This window comes from Triturus cristatus, chromosome 1_2, assembly GCF_964204655.1.
Source record: "Triturus cristatus chromosome 1_2, aTriCri1.1, whole genome shotgun sequence".
Classification (NCBI taxonomy): Eukaryota; Metazoa; Chordata; class Amphibia; order Caudata; family Salamandridae; genus Triturus; species Triturus cristatus.
The window spans coordinates 138038388-138061452 of record NC_140580.1 but is presented as its reverse complement, the minus strand read 5'-3'; the positions used below and the strand labels follow the sequence as shown (position 1 = coordinate 138061452).

The following is a 23065-nucleotide window of genomic DNA, read 5'->3' as shown; positions in this document are numbered from 1 at the left end:
TTCTTTAAAGGATCTCGGCTTCTGGTGGGTTCAGATCTAATTCCCGATGTATGTAGGCAATATAAAATAGTACTGCCAGGTAGTCAAACAAGACCAAGCCAAGAGGGTTTCTGCAAGTGAGTGATGGAAAAAGAGATGACGTTTCTAGGTGTGCTACCTTTGATGTAGGTTGCCATGCGTGTATCTGTGTTGACTGAGCACTAGTACCCCCTGAAGTGTCAAGAATGATTCTTTATTGCAAATGTGTCACTTAAGTACATCAGAGACTGTCTTTCATCAACACTTTTCACATGAATATTTTGTGCACGGAATGTGCACATTACACATACCAATGAGCATCCTCTCATTGTGCTCTGTGCACTTTGAAGTTGTGTGAATGCACAGCCTGGAGAACTGGTGCAAGCAGAAGCTTGCACCCATCGCTTTTTGATCCAATTCAATTTGGTCTGTCTAATTGCAGTTCTCTTTTTGTGCAGTATTTCCCACCCACCCAAAGCTATGCATTATGCTGGATGCATCAAATGGGGGTTACCACAAAGTTACCCTTCGCAAGCTCTTGCAGTAATCATGCCTCATTAATAATCAAGAGCAATGAAAGAGAGCGGGTGCTAATTTAAAGTAGAAGCAGCAGCAGTCCTTCACCCCTAACTCACATTCACAAAGCTGCTGGATTGTAAAACACTACAATAATGGCTCATTGTGATGTTTGCGTAAAACTTACCATTGTGTTGCCTACATTATTATCCTTGTGTATGTGTTAATACTGATGTCGATGCCGCATGGGTCTGACCCTTCGTGTTAAGCACAGCAGTTCTGGTCGGGTCCTTGTTGCGTATCTCTCCTAGTTGTCTATGGACTAGAATGAGCTGAAGATTTTTTTTGCATGTCTACGTTTTAAAACCTTTGACTGAAAAATATGTTTTCAGATAATAATGCACTGGAGACAGTAAGAGTGCAAGGTGGCACATATAAGTGCCATGCTTGGCTTAACTATTATAGAATAAAAACTTGTTTGCTTGACATGGGTTAATTGGATTCCACTTTCAGTTTAAGGGAAACAGCTCCGAAACATAAGACCTCACTCAGTGACAAAATGTAATGAAAAACAGGGTCAGTGCTAGCTGGATAGACTCTGGGCACATTTATCATGATTCCTATAAGATGATCTATCCATCACGGAAAACAAGTGTCAATTCATGATGTGGGTTAGGTAGACTCCATCTTCAAGCTGGCTGACAAAAAACACCCAAGAAAGAGCATACTGACGTGAAAGCATTTGATTACTCCATCAATCTGTGACCGAGACATATGCAACCGTCTACAAAACAAAGGCCAGTGCCATCCAGTGCTGCTGGAACAATTTTCAGAATGGCGGGGCTGCCGCCATCACTGTTACATAACTAAAGTCATAGAGATTTGTGAAAAATCCAACTGCCGCACAAAAAAAGTAAAACAAATGAGTCATGTCCATGCAGCAGGAGAGTGGTAAGGGTGTAGTATATAGTCATTGGTGCATTTTGGAACACATGGTCGCCGATATATTACTGAAACATGGTGTAGTAGTACATCATCATTTGTAGACAGCACATTTTCCATTGAAATGGCCAGTGTGGCAATTGAGTTTTAGCACCGATGTATCATTTGCACTAAACCAAATAAAGGGGCAGGTTACGATTGCGGAAGGCCCGTCACTGCCAGCCATGCGGAGGCAGTCCTTCCGCAATTGGACCGCGATTTTCCCCCCGCCACATTACGATGGCGTAGGGAATTGCGCTCGGACCATGGCGGACACAAAGACTGTCCGCCATGGAACCGCCACAGGCAATCGTTGCGATTGCCTGGCGGAGTGGTCTGCATCAATGAAATGGTTGCGGTGCCTAGCAGGCACCGTCTGCTAGATCACGATGCTGTCTCCAGCCAGCTTTTCCATGGCGGGTAAACCGCCATTGAAAGGCTGGTAGAGATTGGGTTCGGGGGCCTTTTGCGGGCTCACCTTGTTTTGGGGGGAGGTGTGGGTACACTGGGGGGTACCCATGGTACCCCTCTACATTACACTGCACCAAGTGGCAGGCACCGTGTGGTGCCTGCCACGTAGTGCAGTGTAAGGCACAACATGCCATGTTAACATTGCGGCGGGCAATGTTAAAATGCAAAATCCTAATTTAATGTGCGGGACCGCCGCATGTATTGCGGACGGTCCCGGTTCCCAACACGATGGCGGACGGACTCCAGTCAGTGCGCCATCGTAATCGGCCCCAAAGTTCCTTGATTTGTTTTGACCCTATTAAAATCATTGTTTTCATCACACTTCAGTGTTACAAAAAATGTGCATCATTTGTGCTTTCCTAACAGCTGACATATTTTGGAATATATATATATGTATGTATATATATATATATTCACTGAAAAAACCATAGGTTTCACACATGTTATAGTTAGCTGGACATTTTACTGATAAAAAACCAATGAAATTCCCGCGTTATAGTTACTGTAGGCAACTATAACTCACGCGACCGCAATCCTCTGCTGATGCTAATACTGTATTTAGACACTTATTTGCCCATATCTTCTTCCATAAAATTTTAGCTATACATATATTACAAATATTTTTTTTTCATAAAGACACATATGTCATCAGCAGAGGATTACGGTCGCGTGAGTTATAGTTGCCTACAGTAACTATAACGGGGGAATTTCATTGGTTTTTTATCAGTAAAATGTCCAGCTAACTATAACATGTGTGAAACCTATGGTTTTTTCAGTGAATTAGCAAGGTTTTTTAAATGCTATTTCCTAACTATAACGTGTGTGAAACCTATGGTTTTTTCAGTGAATTTGTACGGTTTTTTAAATGCTAAGTTACTTTACGCCATTTGTGGCGTGCGCGCCCACTTAACGCAGTTCGTTCCGTGCACGGTTTTTATCAACTTTAATAAGCCCTGTACATTTGGTGGCCTTCGGCCACCAAAAGCACAGGGGGTGAGGTCAATGTGGATAGTGTTTTTTTTATTTCGATTTTATAATTTCATGTTGCCAAAATTACGTTTTTTTTCTCTATTAATAAGCCCTGCACATTTGGTGGCCTGCGGCCACCAAAAGCACAGGGGGTGGGGTAAGTGTGGATAGTGTATTTTTTATTTTTATTTTTTTACCGTAAGCGTACGGTAAGCTTACGGTAAGCGTACGGTAAGCGTACGGTAAGCGTACCCCGCGAAATTGCCGAAAAAAAAATAAAACCGTTTTTGCTCTTGGGGGATGTTTGGGGACTCCCTCAACATGACTATGTGGGAGGGAGTTGTCAAAACAGCCCCGTAACATGTTTTTGGCCATCATGTTTGATAAACAACACTCAGTGCGAGAGACAAAATGGCGGACGCCGCTTCCTGGTTTCGGCCGATTCGAATGTTTACTAAGATCTAAGAGCCAATCAGAATCGCGCTCGCGCACGCCACCGTAAGCTTACGGTGGCGTACGGTAAGCGTACGGTAAGCGTACCGTAAGCGGGCTCAGATATATATATTGATTCAAAGGCTATTTTCTCAGAATCTACTGAACAGATTTACACCAAACCTACAAAAGGCACTTCCTTGACCTAGGGACTACCTCTCTGCCAAATTTCTAGTAATTCTGTTCAGCCGTTCGGGCTGTAGCTCGTTCTAAAGGTCCTATGGAAAAATGCATGGGAAAAACGCGTTTTGGGACCCCCCTTTTATCTCAGCCCCCGCTTGACGAATCCCCCCGAGACTTTCAGGGTAGGAGCGGAGCGTAGCGCCCCACCTATTTTGAGAAATTCGCGAGGATTCGTCGACCGGCGCCAAAGTTATTCAAAATAGAATGTTGAGGTTTTCCTATGGAAACGTGGTCCTACTCCTAACTATAACTACCTACTGGCGACCGCCAGTAGGTAATATATATATATATAGAGATATATATATTTACAATATCCACAAATACGTAAGCTCTCAGGCTTCAAAAACGACACATCCAAGTGAAATCGTGACCAGGTTTATTCCACTGTGGAATAAACCTGGTCACGATTTCACTTGGATGTGTCGTTTTTGAAGCCTGAGAGCGTACGTATTTGTGGATATTGTAATTGGAGATTGCCAGCCGCTCCGCTGGCGTGTACGCCGCTTTCCAAGGAGCCAGCTGTCCAGAAGGAGCTGTTGTTATTTGGAGATATATATATATATATATATATATATATATATACACATCATTTACATATATTTAAATTTTGTTGTGTGTTAAAAAAATTAACAGCCTATACTTTCACACTTTCTGTGCCCCTGCAAGATTGTCACATAGTCCAGGTTACAAAAGACTCAATTTCCAGCCAGGGGAAGAAAAGTAAACATTATTCTCCATTTTAACAGAATAAGCAGCAGTTTGTCAAAATACATAGTCTGATATTTGACCTCTATAAACGTACAGGAAATTATACAAGATAAAAACTCTCATTCGCCTTTTGAACCTCAGCATAGTTATTTTGGAGGAGGGAGCACCTCTCCACCCCCCACCACACACACACACCTGCTTCCAGTTCCTAAAACGCCAGCACATACCCACTGATGATACAAAACAGTGATAAGATAATAACAGATCAGGGCACTCACAGCCGGAGGCGGTAAGCTCCTTTGGACCCGGAGACATAGGCTGCACGGCACAGTTCTGGCAGAGACAGTCCCTTCCATTAAAGGTGACCCGATCTCCTGGCGGGAACGGGTGTCTGCAGAGAGAAGAGGAAAAATAGCATTTGTACAAGGTTAGTCCAGGCTCCGTCGTCTCATCCTTCCACTTACTGCGCAACGATCAATATCCGAGAGACACAAAAGCCAAAAATGTCTGAAAGGCGGCTTTGGCGGGCTCTGAGTACCGCTCAGAGGAGCACGGGAAATGTACTGCACCGAGGTTAATGTACACATTTAGGACTATTTGACCTTGTGTCTTCTCTAATAGATGTCTGGACAAAGAACCTTAGATTAACCCAATTAGAGTTTTTTTCATATATATAATGCCGTTTTGTATGCAGATCGTTAACAGTTGTTTTGGGTAAGTGTGACATGTGGTAAAAAAAGAATACTTCAATTCCGCTGCGATCTAACGCTCAGTTGTGCGACAATTCAGAATGGAACAGGATCAAACACTTCAGACTCGTCTTATTTCCTGCTAACCGGGCCCCAGTGATAGGTGAATACGTGCAAAGGGTGCAGGAAGTGAGGCCTGTCCAAAGCTTGTGCGGAGCCCGGAGCAATCTCTACTTGCTATCAGTATCATATGCACTAGCCTTAAACACACCCACAGACAAGCATTGGCATAGCCAATAGGTCTCGCCTTTGGGACCTTATAAGTGTTTAGCCATGCAACAGTTGCAGAACTAAATACTTAGAAGGTCCCAAAAGCGAGACCTATTGGCTATGCAAAGTGGCCCTGCGGCCGCGAAAGTTAAAGTGATCGCGATCACGATCAAACATCAAAGCGGCCGTGCGGCCGCGAAAGTGAAAGTAATCGCGGTGCGGCGTGCACGCCCGCGTACATGCACTGTAGCTCTAGGCTGGCCTGGTAGCACTTTTTGGAGCCCTCTCAATAAGTCTCACCAGAACAGCGCATGCGCTGGGTCAGGCGAGACCATAAAAAACTAAAACTAAAAGGAAGTTAAGGTTGACTAATTGTTGACAATGACTATGTCACAAGAACTAATACGATGGAGAAATGCAGAGTTTAAGATCTGCCTGCACTATGATCTTTTCCGGGTCTGGTAGGTCAGAAGGGGTAGTGAATAAGGCATCTGTTTCTTCCATCTGTCTCTGGCCCGTATCAAAGCCCGGCGAGAGATCTGCAAAACTGAACTTACATAATGCAGCATCACCACCCCTGGTGAGCTGATTAAGTGTTTCCTTCCATTTAGAGAGCTGCAAGCTTGCAGTATATCGAAAATAATCAAAGTGGCACGAGCCCACTTTTCTATTTCCAGTTGTCTGTAGATTGCAAACCTTTTAAGATATATAAATCAGTTGCACAGCACATTTTTGCCTGTCTCTAAGGAACATCTTCATGAAAATTAGCAAAGCCAAGATGTGGCATCGAATGATGGAAATACTGCCATGCCATTAATATTTGGTTAATATTTGGGGAACATTTGGTGAACACAATGGTTTCATACCATATTTTTCTAGGGGAAAGAAAAGTCATGTTAAATTAAAAAATGAACGTTTTTGTGACCCCTCCCTAAAATCTTTCAACCATTTAACCGATTTGCACCAAATTTTGTGCACTTCTTCCTTGATTTCCGAACACTGTTTCCCATCTGGTTGCAAATGGGTCAAAGGGGTACAAACCTATTAAGCATGCAAAAATAAAATTTCCTATGGAGTGAGGTATCAACCTTAACTACAGAAGCGTGACTGTGGCACTCTTAATTACATCCTCGCCATTGCACTGCTCGTCACCTCAGCTAGGCCATAAATAACATCACAAATTACATTATCAATGACAACACTGAAGCTGCCATCAGAGGCTGTTAAACATGGCCATAGGACAAACCCAGTGGATTCTGGAGGGAGGAGGGGGTAATACTTAGCATGGGGCCAAAAATCTGGGTTGATAGAGATTCTAGATAAGTATGTCATGATGCGGGTGGGTTTGGAATGTTTTTTTTTCTTACAGTTGAACTGAAGCTGGCAGCGGAGGAGCTCTTGTGTGTCCTTCCTCCACTACTGTGTAGCTGTATTGTGGCAAATTACTTACCAGCGCACTCCTGATGATCCCTGCGTGATTCCTACAATTTGTTGGTGACGACGGTGGGACCCAGAAAGCGTCTTGCCACCGGTCTACTTGAGGCACTGGCCATTGTCTGCAGCTTATTTTACTTCTAGCTGGTGAACGGAGCATTAGCCAAAATTCAGCCTGTGAATCCAGGGCTGACTGTGCATTGCGAGTGTTTCCCCGCACTTCCCTACACACTAGTGTGCATTGTCGTTGCTGGTGCAGTCGCCATTTCACTGTATTAGTACTTCCTATAGAGGTCTGAGGTCGGCGATTTCGTTTTGGACGACTGCTATTTCGCAAGTGATTTTCTGCAATCTTCTGACTGTTTTGTCACCACTCAAGCGGCCATTACAGGGATCACGCTAGCGTCACAACGTCAGGCGGCCATCTTAGATGTACTTTCGGTACATCTTTGTGATTGAGCAGCGCTCTGTATGTAATTGTATGTACACTGGGGAGAATCAGTTGTTGTGAAGCTGTGTGCATTACTACTGGTGATACGCACACCTTGACTAAAACTGTAAATCTTTCTTTCACGGAACTTCGGCATTTAGTTTTGAATAACATTGTACTAGGAGTAGCATGTGTGTACTTACAGTGATGCGCACACCTTTTCTATTACAGCATTGCTAGCCTCATTTTCTTTGTGCACACATGTGCTAAAATACAGTGTGCATGTGTTACCCATCAGTGATGCACACACCTTGATTTAATCTGTAAGTCTTCTGTTCACAGAACCACCATATTCATAGTTTTGAATGACATTGTGCTGGAAGCTGCGTGCGTGCATTGTTGGTGATGTGCACACCTTTTCTATACAGCAGAGCTAGCCTAATTTTCTTTGTGCGTTCAAAGACTGTGATGCACACACATGTGCTAAAATAGAACGGCAGCACTACTTTGGACTTCTTTGTGCTTTTGCTAACAGTGATGCGCAAAATTAATGTCAGTGATAGCTTCGATAACCTTGTTCTCCTACTGTGATGCGCGCAGCTTCATTTTCTTACTGTGGGCACTGCCTGTGATGTAAACACACCTCATGAAAAGGTAGTGGCAGCGCTACTTTGGACATCTGTGTCCATTCTACAATGGTGATGTGCACACATTTACTGTAATGTCAGTTATTGCTTTGACAACCTTGGAGGTTCATTCTGTGATATGTGCATATCTTGTTTGAAAATTAGAGCACATTTTTGCATAGGTCTTTTGTGTGTTGACTTGTGATGCTCACACATTTGAAATTCTGCTAGTAACCTGGCTGTACCCACACTAGTCATTCAAAGAGATACATTGGTTCATGTCTTCTCGGTGATTCGCACAGCTTACAAGTGACTTTCTTTATTTATGGCAGTTTTGTGTATATGGTGCGTTTTAAACTGAATTCTGTAGGGGCAGAGTTTTCTATAAGTGCTGCATAGTCAAAAGTGTATCTTCATCATTGTTCTTGTTCTGCATGATGCAACTCTACCTTCCTTCTTGGATTTGCCAGGCGCACCACCGGTCTGGTGAGGAGTCCTTTTTGATGCCTTTGAGACCTATTTGGGAGCTATTGCTGCATTGAGATTCAGGTCTGGGAAAAAAAATGTCTACTTCTGCACTCTCTTGGCTTTGAGGGTGGATCTGTGTTCAAACATTTACTGGAATTATTGCAGGATGATGCGGAAGATCTAAATGAGTACGCACAAGCTCTGAAGAGGCTCAAATTAAGGTTTGTAAAACAGCCTCATTTGATGGTTTTAAGGCGCAAATTCTTTAAACATAAGCAAAGTGCTGAGGAGGATGTTGACGCTTATATGTTGGTGCTTCGTAGGTGGATTTCTGAATGCCAGTTTGATAATTTCACCGACCAACTCATCAGAGATCAATCTGTTTGTCACTGTAAGGACAAACAGATTCAACAGAAGCTATTGGCCATGGATAACCTGACACTAGATGAAACCGTCAAGGTAGTGAAAAGCATTGAAATTTCACAGATTGCTGTAAAGGAATTGGAAGATAGACCTGTTGAGGCTGTTAGTATTGTAAACGTCTCTACAGGAAAACCTTGTCAATCTGCTAATCACAGTAGGAAAATAGATGTGTCCAAAAATATAAAAAACAGGTCCCTGTTATTGAATGCAATAAGCATGTTCTAGAAATGAGTAGGAAAGTTCTTTCGGTGCTCAGTGAAGACCTCGCTAGGATTCGAGGTTTCAAACACACATTCAAGATGAAGGATGGGGCAGTGCATATAAAGCACAAGCTCAGAGGGGTACCCCTCAGTGTCAAGGAAGATCTTGAAAACAAACTCAGAATATTGTGTGAGAAAGGAATAATTGAACCAGCTGAATCTTCACTGTGGCTTTCTCCCTTAGTTGTGGCACGCAAGAGGTGCGGTCCATTGCAAGTGTGTGTCGACCTTAGATCCATTAATAAGGAAATATAGGTAGATTCTCATCAATTATCTAACATTAATGATTTGTTTGCTCGCACAGCTGGTGCCACTGTATTTTCCAAACTTGACCTGGCCTCTGTCTATCATCAGGTGGAGCTTCATCCCGATTCGAGACACCTGATTGCTTATAATTCAACAATTTCCACTTTCCAGTATCGGTGGATGCTGTTTGGTGTGGCCTGGGTGGCCTCTGTCTTCCAAAGAGTCATGTACAGCTTGCTCAAGGAAGTAGAGGGGGTGATAGTCTTTCAGGACGATGTGTTAGTGTTAGCAGAGAATGTCGTAGCCCACAATGCCATTCTCCAAAGGGTGTTGGGAATTTTCAAGGAGCATGGAGTAGTATTGATAAAAGAAAAGTGCGCATTTTTATGCAGAGAGGTAGAATATTTCGGACATGTTGTCTCCAAGGACGACATTGGACCCGGACCTGAGTTAATTGAATCTATTGTTGGTGCACCGCCTCCTTCTGACAAGGTGGGGGTCAAATCTTTCCTTGGACTGTAGATATTTTTTTTCACATTGTATCCCCAATTTTGCGACTAGGGGAGGCCTATTATTAATCAAATAAAACAAAAAAGGTACCAAATTTGAGTGGTGTATGGAATGTTCATGATACATTGAAGAACCATCATTGAATGAATTTATTAGCCACCATACTGTATCGTTGAACTTTGCATATATTTCACTGTCATTGTCTCACTGAATTTTGTTAATATATATTGTGAAGTCATTGATTCATTGTTTGATTATTCAGACCTTTACATATCAAGTACCTTTAGGGTATATACAGTTGTGCTGGCTGTATGTGATATTGTCATAGCACATATCAGGTCTGAATTATAATTTGGCCTGGGAGGTGAACTTCACTCCGTTTGCGGAGTTTGCGGAGTTTTCTGCACTCCGCACTCTGCGGAGCTCGCAGAGTGCAGAAAACTCCGCTTCACGGTGTGCAGCGGAGCTTTTTTCGCGATCGAGAACGGTAAGTTCGCGATCGCGAACGGTAAGTTTGCGAGCACTAGCTGCCACTTGGGTAGAATTTCTACCCGAGCTGCAGGAATACCAGCACGAACTGTAGTTCGCACTGCACTCCACCACTCGCGGAACTTGCCAGTTTTTTTTGTAACTTCGCGGAGTTCTGCGTAACAAAACTCCGCGAACTCCGCCCAGGCCTGATTATATTGTCTGTTTCTTGTGTTGCCATTCTATATAGCATGCCCATTTCTCCTGAAAGAACTGAATCTTTGCTGTGTGTTTTTCATGATTATTACGCCCGTTCAGAAACGTTTTTTGTATTTCAAAAACAAACTCAAAGTGGAAGTTGATCAAAGGATTCCACCAGCAGAAACATGGCACTCCCCTAACTCCAAAAAGAGCAGGGGGTATCGCGAGTTTGGCAGACAGAACATCTAATGCTTTTTGGTAGATGCCCCATATTGGTCAAACTCTACTCGAGACCGCCAGTCTTACGAATCATTCTGATCATTTTAAGTACAGCAGAGCAGCAGGACATTGGCCTTATCCATACTGACCTGTTTTTGTACCATTCTCCCTAAAAAAAAATACTCAGTCAAGATGTCAACATGCTAACCACCCCCAACCAAACACCCAAAAGGTGATGGGAGGAATACTTACAATAATTCTAACCACTGGCAATTGCTCGGGTAGCATTCCAGCCCATCGTTCCTTTGCCCACCATATCACCTCAGTTTGGACCCAGCCATATGCAAATCCGTCTTCCCCCTGCTCCAATAGAAACAGTCCAGCCCCAACCGCAAGGGAATATGTGACGTTACAACGCATGCCATTACATGGCATGCCGTTTTAACGCAAAACTTTACCCCGACTTTCTGTCTTGGGAGCACTGGAAGTTGGAATAGATTAATTTTCTATTCCAACTCAAGTGTGTGCAATAGTAGGGAAGGTGTTGGAGTTAAATCCAACACCTTCTACCGATTGCTGCACACCTTTTGAGTTGCAACGGCATGCGATGTAATCGCATGCGTTGTAACGGTTGCGTTAAAAAGGCTGTTTCCCACCGCAAGGCCAGGTCCTTCCTGAACAGGAATACAAGTAACCCAAGACCAGTTTCCCCCGCCCCATTCATGAGTAGCTTGGTTCCGGTGGCAAGCGAGCACAGGACCCACTTCTGGGCATACCTTTGCTTTATAGGGTGTTACATCGAACACAGAAAAGGTGATGGGGAAATGCTTGCAATAAGTGTAACCACTTGGGAAGACACTGGTAATTCAGTGATTTTCACTATATGTGTTGCTATTCCTCTATATTAGCATCTCTAAAGGTAAACATGTTTCTGAAGCTTCACTGCACAGGCATCTGCCCTGCACTGCCTTGTGCAGGCTTCTTCTCCCTCCTATTCCCCATGAAAATGAAAGCTGCCTACCCCCAGGCCAGGCTGCACAGCTAACATTTACAGTGTGTAAGGATGCATGAAGAATATCCTGCCAGGCCTCCAGGGAATCCCATCTTTCCCTGCATAGAGGCAAAAATCCTGGGCTCCATGCAGAGCATGATAGAAAAACAACTGAAACAAAGCGACCTACTAGTAGGCAGATTGCTCTGCACAATTAAAAACTTCTCACAGAGAGCCAGGGTGCAGTTTCCGACCAGTCTCTTAGTACATCGGGCTCATTATTCTGTGGCTTTTGTAGCATGCTAAAATGTCCACCTTTGGAAGAGCCTCAGTTATGACGTTTTAACATTATATATTCCTCTTTGACACTTAAATGATCAACTGTGCCAAAAACATTTAACGATAGGTGTAGAAGCTAGACCTTTAGGATCACAGATGTTCTTTGTGTTGTAACGTAGATAGTCTATACTATAATCTTGACATCATATATGATTTTCTTTAAATCTTTGGCAAAGCATTAATGTCTAAGTAATAACTACGTAGCTTTCTTCATGGACATATGCCTCCTTTTGATACTATTGTGGGAATCCCTTGAGTTTTTGACGATTACAATAGTTAATTCCATAAGGTCACATTTAGAGAATAAAAGGTGTGAGCATTCAACTCTTGCATAACACACTCTAAACCACACCCCTCAGAGGTGAGACCAGTCACCTTCTGCAGCATTACCAAGAACTTGGGGTGCGAAGACTCATCCACAGTGAGGGAAGAAGGGGGGATTGGTAAGACAGTGTTAGGCCACAAAAAGAGAACTTTTGTCCTTCATAGAATATTATTTTTTTGGGAGGTGCGGGGCAGTGTTCACGTTATCACCAGTGGCGTAATGCAAAATGATGGGGGCCCCACAGTCTGTGGTGGTGGAGCCCCTGACACTACACACTTCTATTAGCTTAATGGCGCCCCTCTAGAAGAGTGAGGGCCCTACTGCCCCACAGGGGCAGTGGGGCCTGCAGTTGGCTGCATTATACCCCTGGTTATCACAGCTTCATGAACAATCAATGCTCTGAATTCACAAGAGGAGAAATCCTACATCAAAATTCAAAATACAGTTTCAGCACAGTAAGTTGGAATGGATGGGAGTAATACCGATGCTCAATTTGAGAAGGTGGTTGCCGGTGGAGGCCACTGGCACTCATTTTTGAGGGATCAGCGCTTATTTTTACACATGGGACATTTCCCTAGAGCCAAAAAGAAAAAACACCCAAACAGGAAACAAGGAGGAAGAGAAAAATGGAAAAACTGTCCCCAAGTGAGAGAGCAGGAACTGCCAAGAGTGAGATAAATGGGCAGGGTGTGTTTTGTAGTTGATTAATGAGGCTTAAAGGGTTTTAAGGCTACACAGTTTTGGTATTCAACACACCGGGCCCAATTCACAGAACTAACTTAAGACAAAATCCTAAACTTACTACCATTTTGGTATTCACAGAAGGCAATTACTCATTTTGGTATTCACAGAAGGCACTTACTCATCAATGAGTTAGTGCCTTCTGTGAATACCAATATGAGTAAGTGCCTTCTATGAATACCAAAATGAGTAAGTGCCTTCTGTGAATACCAAAATGGTAGTAAGTTTAGGATTTCCTCTTAAGTTAGTTCTGTGAATCGGGCCCACTGACATTTAATAGCACTGGCCGCCGGCTTCTGAGCAGCACTCTGGGCACCTCCTCTCATTCTTTTACAAATTAAGCACTGCATTGTATCCCATGAGGCAATCTCACGAAAGGTGAAGCAACATTTACAGATATGTTTCGGCCCATTTCGTGGCTATTTCCACCAAGTCCTTAGAAGTAAACTACTTTAAGAAATCACAGTTTTCATGTCCCACACACGAAGCAATACTTGGACGCTCAGGTACTTGGTAAGTGAGATACATTTCAGTAGGCACTTATACAATCCACACTAAGCAGTAGCTCAAATAAAAACATACATTTCACCTTTAAGACAACACAATCACGACAACCTCTCGGACAAAGAAGATGCACAAAATGATTAGAATCACATACAAAACAGAAGACAATTTAGGGATTCAACGCATCCCTTCCACTAAATACCGCCAATGATCAAGCAAAGTAGATACTCACCAACTCTCCTGAAAATCAACTTGGGAGCATCAAAATGCAAGAACCAGATGCTCCTATATTAGTCGAATTACCCCTGCACCAAGGACGCCGGCCAATCAAATGAATGAATTGTTCAACACCCTGCCACCTTCTCTGCAACCTTCACTACTCTGTCTTTGTAAAAATGGGTGCACCACATTTTAACATTAAAAAGTCTCAAATGTTGGCTTAAAAATACAGATTCTTTAGACATCGAAAAAGGTCACAAATACACCTACAAATAACTATATTTTGATAACAATTGTTACAGCAAACCGATCTCTATTTCACTGAGTAGCTTAATGCAGCCAAATTTATTTTTCCTAAAATGTAATTTAATATTACAGAAAAAAAATACATCTGTGTCTCAAAATACAAGATCCAGAAATGGCAAAAACTCTAATGCATTTCAAAGGGTGGAACCTAATGTTATCTTCCTTCCTGCCATTACTTTCGGTTTAGGAATACTTTAATTATTCTGTTCTCGTTTTTAGAGGAAATGTAATGTAAATGTATTTTACTTAGGGCATGGGGATATCTAAAACTTTCATTATGTATTATGCGTTAGAAATAACGAAATGTTAATAAAGACTTTAAAGCAGCTTATTTACTATTCTTTGAGTTTAGTTTCTCTTTACTTTGAGTCAAAGTTTTTGCAAACTGATTATTTGAACTCAATGTTCAGGCCTAAGACTCAAAGTACTGTGTGCCATCCTTTAATGAGAACCCGGTGTAGCATGTTCTGACTACCTTGGTAGTTGGAAACAAGTTAAAGTGACCACAAACTTTGGGAAAGAGTAGCGATGATAGATTGGCCACACTCCTGGATCTTTTCTAATTCTGTGTTGGCAATAATATACAAGACCCACCCTCTTTATAAGAGTCAAACCAATAAATACAGAAGTCAACCAAGAGTTTACATAAAATCCGCAGAAATCAAGGTTTTGAAACCCGACAGCAAATTTGATAACTGGGGAACAAAAGACAGCAAACTTTAAGAACTACACATTGAAAACAAAAACATTTCTATTTTTCACATGGCATACAGCCAGATGACTCATGGCAAAATTAAGGATCAGTAAATAAAGCAAAAAAATGTATGGATAATAATTTCAACAGGTGAGAACCTTTAAACATAGATAGGGAAGTGGACAGGGAATTGATGAATACTTAGCCTCAAACTGAAAATAATAATAAATCAAAATTTTGGTTTATGTAAGGGTTTGTATTAACTTTGCTGTAGTTATACATAGCAATATCAGCAGTTTCAGTGACACATTTGAAAAAATACATTGAAGAGTAACTATAAATCTATTATACATGTTTAAAACTGATCTAAGCATGTTTCGCTTGAGGGCACTAGAGAGCTATTTTTTTGCCTATTCTTTATGAAATATTTTGAAGATTGTAAACACCGACACACTTCTACAAAGGCCTCGGACATTTGGAGCGTCATGACATTGTTTTTTAAAAGTGCGCACAAAATAAGTTTACAAAATACATGTGTGTCCCTCCAGAACTTTGCTCTTTAAAAGCCTATTGCATATATAAGAAGAAAGAAATACAGACACTAAGGGATGACTCACAAGGACTGGCTGCACGTACCAAGGACTTAGAAGGGAAGTCATGCAGAAACAATCTGTGCATAGTGGGGGTGTATGAGCAGGCTGAAATCCCTTCTACGTTTAAGCATTTTCGTGGAATCGCTCGTACTGGATGTGCTGAAGCCAAGGGCTTAAACAGTTAGCAGAGGGGAGAGCCCTAAGTGAACACACTTATTTCTACATCTGGAAGAATGAAGTGCATATTACCGCAGTCACACGCATTATTACGGAAACTTTAAACTCTGCGATAAACACGACCATAACACCCCCTCGTCCCCATAAAACAACACAGGCAAAGCCATTAGGCCTCGTTTTTTAAAAACAAAAAAGCATTGTAAAAGCCAATAGATGTGGCTTCTAACTGAAAATTCAAGGAAGATTTGTCCGTTTTGGCAATGCTTGATCATACTGCAAGCTCAGTCCCAATAATTACTTGCCGAATACACAATATTGGCAGGGCGTGGGTCAACCAGGACAGTCTCAATCGATCAAAAGCTACATTTGGAGTGAGCCGATTCTTCTTGTCAACTAGGGATGATGGCATTAAAGACAATATCATGAAAGTTCAAAAGAGGGTAGAGTCAGGTTTACTAAATATTCCTAAAAATCCACAAATCAGCATGTAAGCAGAAGCGATTTTTGTAGGATGGAGCAGCGATGTGCTCTGGGCCACAAGGTCAATCAGAAATGATTTAAGCCTATGTTGAAGGGATGTTTGAGAGCTGTATTTTATGGTGGTCCCCCTCCCAGCTGAATGTTCAGTGCGAATTGCAGAGAGACATACATAAAAATATCACATTAACCCTTATTTGGAGAATAAGGCAATGTCTCTTGGGAGCATGTTGCAAATATATTTATAGCTGGTAGATTTTAATGCTGTATACTTAATATTGCTTTAACACTTTTAATGCCCACAAGCTCGCTCTCCATGGTTTTGTATAGCATGTGTGTACGTCAACACTCTACCGTGGCATTTCCAGAATTGTACATCTTTCATACTTGCATAAAAGGGTATACACCTGAGAAATATCTGCAATGGAGTAAAGCACGAGGTCGCCAAAGAGCTGGAAGGTAAAGTAACCAGAGGGAGTAGGAAAGGTCGATGATTTAGAACTGAATAAAGTTAGATCAGTTAACTCTTCTCTTCAACAAATCAACATGCTTGCTGAGGACACATACACAGAGCAGGAACCACGACCACACTCTAGCCAACAACACACTTTATGAGACGGAAAACGTGCAGTGCAAGGTCACTGCAGGCCTCATGCCGCCCTTCTACAATAAAAACATTTTTGGGGTTTTGTGCTAAAACACAACAAATGTAAATAATCAAGGAGTGCTGTTCCACTCCCCATGCCCTCATCATAACCCTAGATAGGTGCCCGTCCATAGACAAGTATCACAAACACATGGGATTGCTTCTTTTCAGAAGCTTTTTTGATTAATAATTGGGGAAGATGCTGAAGGGAGGTCTACCCTTGGGGCTCTACAATGTGCAAAGTGAGCGGCTGTTAGGGCTCTCCTGTGACTCCGTTGTCACTGGTACTCTGACTAGTCCTTGGTGTGCCTTCAAAAACCAACTGATATCTTGTCCCTTTAGGTCAACTGAAGGAGCACTAAGAATCTCGGAACTACGTCCAGGCATCACAACAGCGCCAACGCGTTCACGTAGGGAAAGCGGGAGAAATTTCTAGAAGCCACCAAACTGTTGACAATAGGCATTGTTAAAGTGAAAGAGCAGCATTTTACCACTGTTGAGAAAAAAAGGGATTTTATCAGTTGATTTAGGCGAGCCGCGCAGCACAAAAGAGAGGCGCGCGGCCACCATGTTAAATCTGCAGCGCATTGTGGCGCACTGAAAAAAAGAAATAATAATATTTAAAGTCAAAGCGTGACGTTGCGGTGTTTAAAAAAAAGCATTTATTTGTTAAACTCAATGTGGCAAATGAGGTATAAAGAAAGGCGCGCAGCTGCAAGGGTGCGACACTGGTTAAAAAAGAAAAAGAATTTGCGGAGTGCATGTCCTGCATGCAACAGCAGGCAGGAGAAATCATTTCAGAAAATAGTGCTAACAGACTATAAATAAAACATTCCTAATAACAACACAAGTAGAAGGCCAGTCCTCATGGGAGGTTACAAAAAGAGAAAAGGCAGTACTAAGGAGGGAATACTAAGACAATTCGCGAATCAAAAGCAACGATTTATAAAGCACAGTAACATGAGCTAATTGAAAAGATGGGCGTAAAATGGGCGAAGCGTCATGTCCATAATTGAATACAGCATGCCTCGAAGAGACAGCGCAAGCGATGCCTAGGCATGACCTAAAAAACACATTAGCACAAATGGCTGACCCAAAGCTAAGTCTCGCTCTATACTAATTGTATGTATATCCTAATGTACTATGAGGACGCTCAACCACTAAAGCGGTCTGTAGATAACACCTAAAACCATCTCAAATTCACTTATGTGTACTGAAGAACTTACTTGCAAACAGTGCAGGCGAAGCAGTTTGGATGGTAGGTTTTCCCTAATGCAGTGACAACTTCCCCTTCCACGAACTCCCCACAGCTGTTGCAGCGGGTTCCGTACATGCGCTGGTAGTCCAGTGTGCACAGGTAGTCCCCGTTCTTGATGAAGAATCCGCCTTGCGCCAGGTCACAGCCACACACTAGAAAGTAAGGGCAGAAAACATGAAATCACCAGCGTGCAGATTCTAATTCAACATGCAACCCAACATACACCCATTCAGCTTTGCCAAAGATTCTCGGATCCAGATAAGGGACAGAGCAGATGTTTTACCAGCCAACCTGGGCCTAACACACCTGAAAAAACAGGGAGAAGCACATTGGGAGGGATCTGTCGTCTTCTAATACCTGCACTGTTTTGCTAATATTTTGATATCAGTGATATCTGCTGCACAATGCCACTATCATTGCAGCCTGATAAGAATAGGAACAAAATAAATGTTTTCATTTACAAGCTACAAGTGAAGTATCAATTGAATCTAATAAAACCAGTTTGAAAATGTATATATTTATTATTACTAATACATCTGTCTTAGTCTTAACTTCTAAAAGTAAGAGTTAAAATATTCCCACTTGAAAACCTTAATAAGAGCCTTTCTTTTGCAGAGACTCGTGAATGGGAATGAGAGTGGAATAAGAATTCCCCTTGCTACAAGCAAAATAAATACCTTGTAGTCTGTGTTTGTTTGGGTTTGCGGACTGTGGGCTGACTTTGTGGACACCAAGCGACGTTTTTTAAAAGAAACTTTAGGAGCATTACGTCTTGAGTTCAGGTTGTGCCCACCATGCCGCCTAAAATATGGTGTTTATATTTATAATTTGTATTGCTGTCATCCAATCAGAGAGTTTGCAGAGCTGAAAAGAACCACAGAAGAAAGAGCTCCCTCATCCAACAGGGGTTGTTATATATTTAAATATGGGCTTGTGAACTGTCTGCAAACCTAAGCTGAAGGACAGTTTGTGAACTAATAGCCCAAATATCTTTATAATTTAACCCTTTCAAGTCCAACAACACGTGTTTTTACCACTAAGTTCTAGAAAACTACTGAACAGATTTACACCAAACAAAGCAAAGGCAATCCTCTGAGTACAGCTCTAGTAGTGACAGGTTTGGTATTATTATTTTCGGTAGAGGCAAACAAAGAGTCCTAGGGACATTAAAATGGTAAATTCTCCTTTTTTGCCCCCATTCTTTGATTTTCTTAGTGGATGGAGCTGTACGAAACTTGCCTTGCTGAACCTAAACCAAATTTACTTTGGAACATTTTGTGCACATTATGCAAATGATATCAAAATTCCAATCAAAACAAAGAACATTTCAGTGGAAACTCTGACCTCCTCATAAATACAGAATAATTATTAGTGACACACACAAATATATATATACATATATAAGTATATATATATACATATATACATATATACACACACACACACACACATATATATATATATATATATATATATATATATATATATATATATATATATATATATATATATATATATATATATATAAATAAATTTACAGCAGACTTCCTGCTATGGACACTTTCACATAGAGCACCAGGCGAATATCTACCCCTGCACTAGGCAATCACGGGCAAGTCGAGGGTCACCGTGGCAACGCATGACATATACGTGTAACTAGAGCACCTAGTGTACATAGACTTCGAGCACCAAGCAATTAAATTACGAACAAGGGCTTACAATGTTACCTTGAGCACTATGCAAGTTACCGTGACTGGGTCAGGGACCTCAGCGTATGATGATCAGTAATCTGTATTTTACTATCACCCTTTTCACCCTTGTTTCACGTTTGCTTGCTTACAATAATGCCATATAATCTTTACCAATGTTTGCTTTACGGACCCGTTTATACTATTTACTGTATTTCGAGCTCACTCATCAACGTGAGACTTGATGTGGAGCACCACTCCAATATGGCTACCAATATTGGCTACCCACAATTTCCTTCTTCTGTTTTGGTCACTCCCAAGCCAATTTTATATACTCATCATGATGTGTGCACTCAGTACACGGGAGCAAGGCTGCGGGCGCAGTTGAAACGCGTAGTGAATAAACTTGGTTTGCACCAGCATTTGGATTGTGTGTTTTATGATCCTGAGAGCGCACTTATTTGGATTATTGTATGATATATATATATATAAATATAGGTATATTTTCACTGGAAAAAAAGGTTAAAGTGACGTCACAGTTAGGTAATGAAATAAAACATTTAAAAACCCAAAATGCACTGAATTTCACCAGGAAGTATTTTACTCAGTATTTTACTGATCTAAATATAACTAATTCCACCACCATGCACTGATTATTAATTCACATATTACATCAATCATGACATGTTCAATGACATCTCTGATGACTGACAGCCTTTGGCCGTGTGCATTGGGTGGATGCTCTTTGACCAGATCCTGCACCCACCACCCTACAAATGGTCAACCCCCAGTGGATGCCCATACCCCCACAAACTCCCAACCCACATTTTGGTTTTTATTTCTCTCTTTATTTATTTTGTTTACAATACTTTTAGGTCACCCTGCAAGTGCCTGGAATCAGGGTGTAACTAACCTGCCCCCTAATTTTGAAACATTTGAAGCATTTTATTCTAAGTAGCGGGCAGCCAATGAGATCACTCAGTCCCACTGTACCAAAATGGCAGGCAGGAGAAAAAGCTCTCTTTGCCAATCTAAGGACCCTATTTTTTCATTTTTGGTACCATGGTATTCCAACAGAATTGTTAAGCCTTACCTGAGCTTACTTTAAGCAGGTATTTCTCGAAAACATCAGATTTACACCAAACCCCGAAAAACCTGAAAATCTCGTTTTTTGTGCAAAGTTCTAACTTTTTTCTAAACCTGATGACATTTTATTTAGCCATTTGTTTTGTACCGGAGAACAATGATTCCTATGTTACTTTCCATTTTAATTCTCAGGGATTGGTGCTGTATAGTGCTAGTAAGTCACTTTCAAGGTTCAGTGATGGGTAGTATGAAGGGGTAGTAAAGAAAGAGTACTCCAATGTAAAATCCACAATGTAATTACTCCTGATGCAAACACCAGTGAAGTAACAATTAACATGTCTGTTCGGAAATATCGGGATAAGTCAGTGAGGAAGGGGTATAGCTGTAAAGGTACCTTGCCTTTTATACCCAGGTGGTGTTGGGGGAATTGCAGCAGAATTGCAGGACTGACTATGTCAAATAAGTTATTATTGTCAAAGAGAATTAACACAGAATGAATTTTAGTTTTTGAAGCATTAGAAGAGCTCCTCTGACATTAAGCAATATCAGTTCTGTGCTATGGAGTGGGGAAGCATGATTAGTGCATGTCACAGTCGGAGCCGGCATGACTCGTGTGGGAAGTGTGTTGGGGTCACAGGGGTTCGTGGGGGCGGGATTTAAAAAATAAAAAAAGCCTTACCTTACCGGGTCCCATGCCACCTCTGCTCCTGGATGGGTCCCTTGTTTCCTGCTGCTTTCCTGCTCGCCTGCCTTCGGCAGAAACAGGAAGCAGGCAGCCTCCCTCCCCTCCCCTAAGCCAATCACAAGTCTGCAATGGCAGCGTTGTCATTGGTGGGGACAGCGCCCAGCCGGGCATCTATGGGGAGCCCATTTTCTCTATGTAGGCTGAATGCAGCCTACATAGATAAAATGCAGTGCGCGCATGACTGGTTTGGTCGGCCCCAGACAGGGCCCGCAGCATTGGGCAAACCACTCCTCCCCGACCCGTCCCTAGCCAGGCATACCCTTCTGCTTTCTCACAGTGCGAGAAGCAGAAACATAAAATGGTATTTAAAATACCATTTTATATTTCTGCTTCTAACACTGCGAGAAAGCAGTGGGGTTGACGCTCCTCCGCCCTAATGGAGGAGCCACCCTCAGTATGTCATGAATGCTGTTTGACTGCAGATAGTCTTAAAATTGTTGTTTCAGTATTTATTTTGGTTAAAGATAGCCCAGCAATTGGTAAGATCACCAAGCTCGACTTTCTACTTTTTGTCTAAGGTAATGAATTACATTTTTTGCAGCTGCTAAAATATATAGGGTACTTACAAGAAGGTCTTGCAAATGACCAAGATAAGTGTACCTCTCACAGCCTTCAAAGATGTATTTTGTTTATAGCACTTATTTTTCCTCATCAAAGTTGAACTCTGAGCAAATCTTATAAATGGCGACAAAGATAGAAAGCAGGGATAAAAAATAACCTGAAAAAGTGAAAGAAAGAGGCAAGGAATGCCTGGTAGTAGATGAAAGAGGCATTAGGTGGAATCAAGACTACAGATCTTCAGAGCTCTCGTATTCCACCCAACCCGCCCACCAGATATTCGGCAGTGCGAGCCACAGTCGCCTTGACAAAACTTTGGGCCATGGCACTTATTCTTTTACAAATTAAGCACTGCTTAGAACTGTGAATAGTTGTTATCTGTAACTCAACCAGGCTTCCTTCAGCTTCAGGGTCTACAGACACATCCAGACAGCCACCGGGGCCTCTTCTAATCAGCAGTGCAGCATGATCTGAGACCCTGGGGCGTTAAAGCTTTTCTTTATTCTGTTGTATAATTAGTTTATGTTTATGATTCCTGCTCAGCTCAATCCATCTTCAGGAATTACAGTTTGCATTCAAGAAATGTGCAGCCAAGCACACCCTAAAAGCATTTTACAGATCACTGAGCCCAGCTTGTACTTGGGGTTTAAAGGCTTCAGAACACACTAGCAGGCAAAGAGGCAATACATTTGGTTTACTCTTTTATCTATAATTTAACACTATTTAGGTCTGGCTTAATAGTGCCCTTGTCTGCATGGTCTATTGTTACTAATTATTCAACATATACCTTAAGTGGGTTTGGTTCCGCCCGAAGGAATATTTGTGCTATTCGCTTTTTGGAGTAACATTTCACCTCTATGGAGAACTTGGGGGCATATCATCAAGGTGGCGCTATAAAATTATCTCCGCTTTTGCATCCGTTGTCGGACGAAAAGCGGCGATAATTTTATCGCTTTATCAGCAAGGTCACGCTATCGCATGAATCCTTGCCTTAGCGCCCTTTTTCCCAACGCCCAGCTATGCATCTCTAATGAGATGCAAAGTGGGCGTTCCTTCCCAAAATAACTGGAGAAATGTCGCTAACCGACATTTCTCCAATTATCAATAGGCACGCTAACAAGCATAGCGATAAGAAA

General features: G+C 41.9%; 1 protein-coding gene across 8 annotated transcripts in view; it reads right to left on the bottom strand.

Annotated features, from left to right (window-relative positions):
- Positions 1 to 23065, bottom strand: part of ABLIM1 (actin binding LIM protein 1) — a 698379-nt gene that overhangs the window by 397854 nt on the left and 277460 nt on the right. For all 8 annotated transcript variants that reach the window (XM_085603287.1, XM_085603283.1, XM_085603288.1 and 5 more), the window contains exons 3-4: positions 17821 to 18004; positions 4617 to 4729 (exon numbers count right to left, since the gene is read on the bottom strand). In XM_085603287.1, coding sequence (XP_085459413.1) covers positions 4617 to 4729; positions 17821 to 18004 — 297 coding nt within the window. The remainder of the gene's footprint in view (positions 1 to 4616; positions 4730 to 17820; positions 18005 to 23065) is intronic.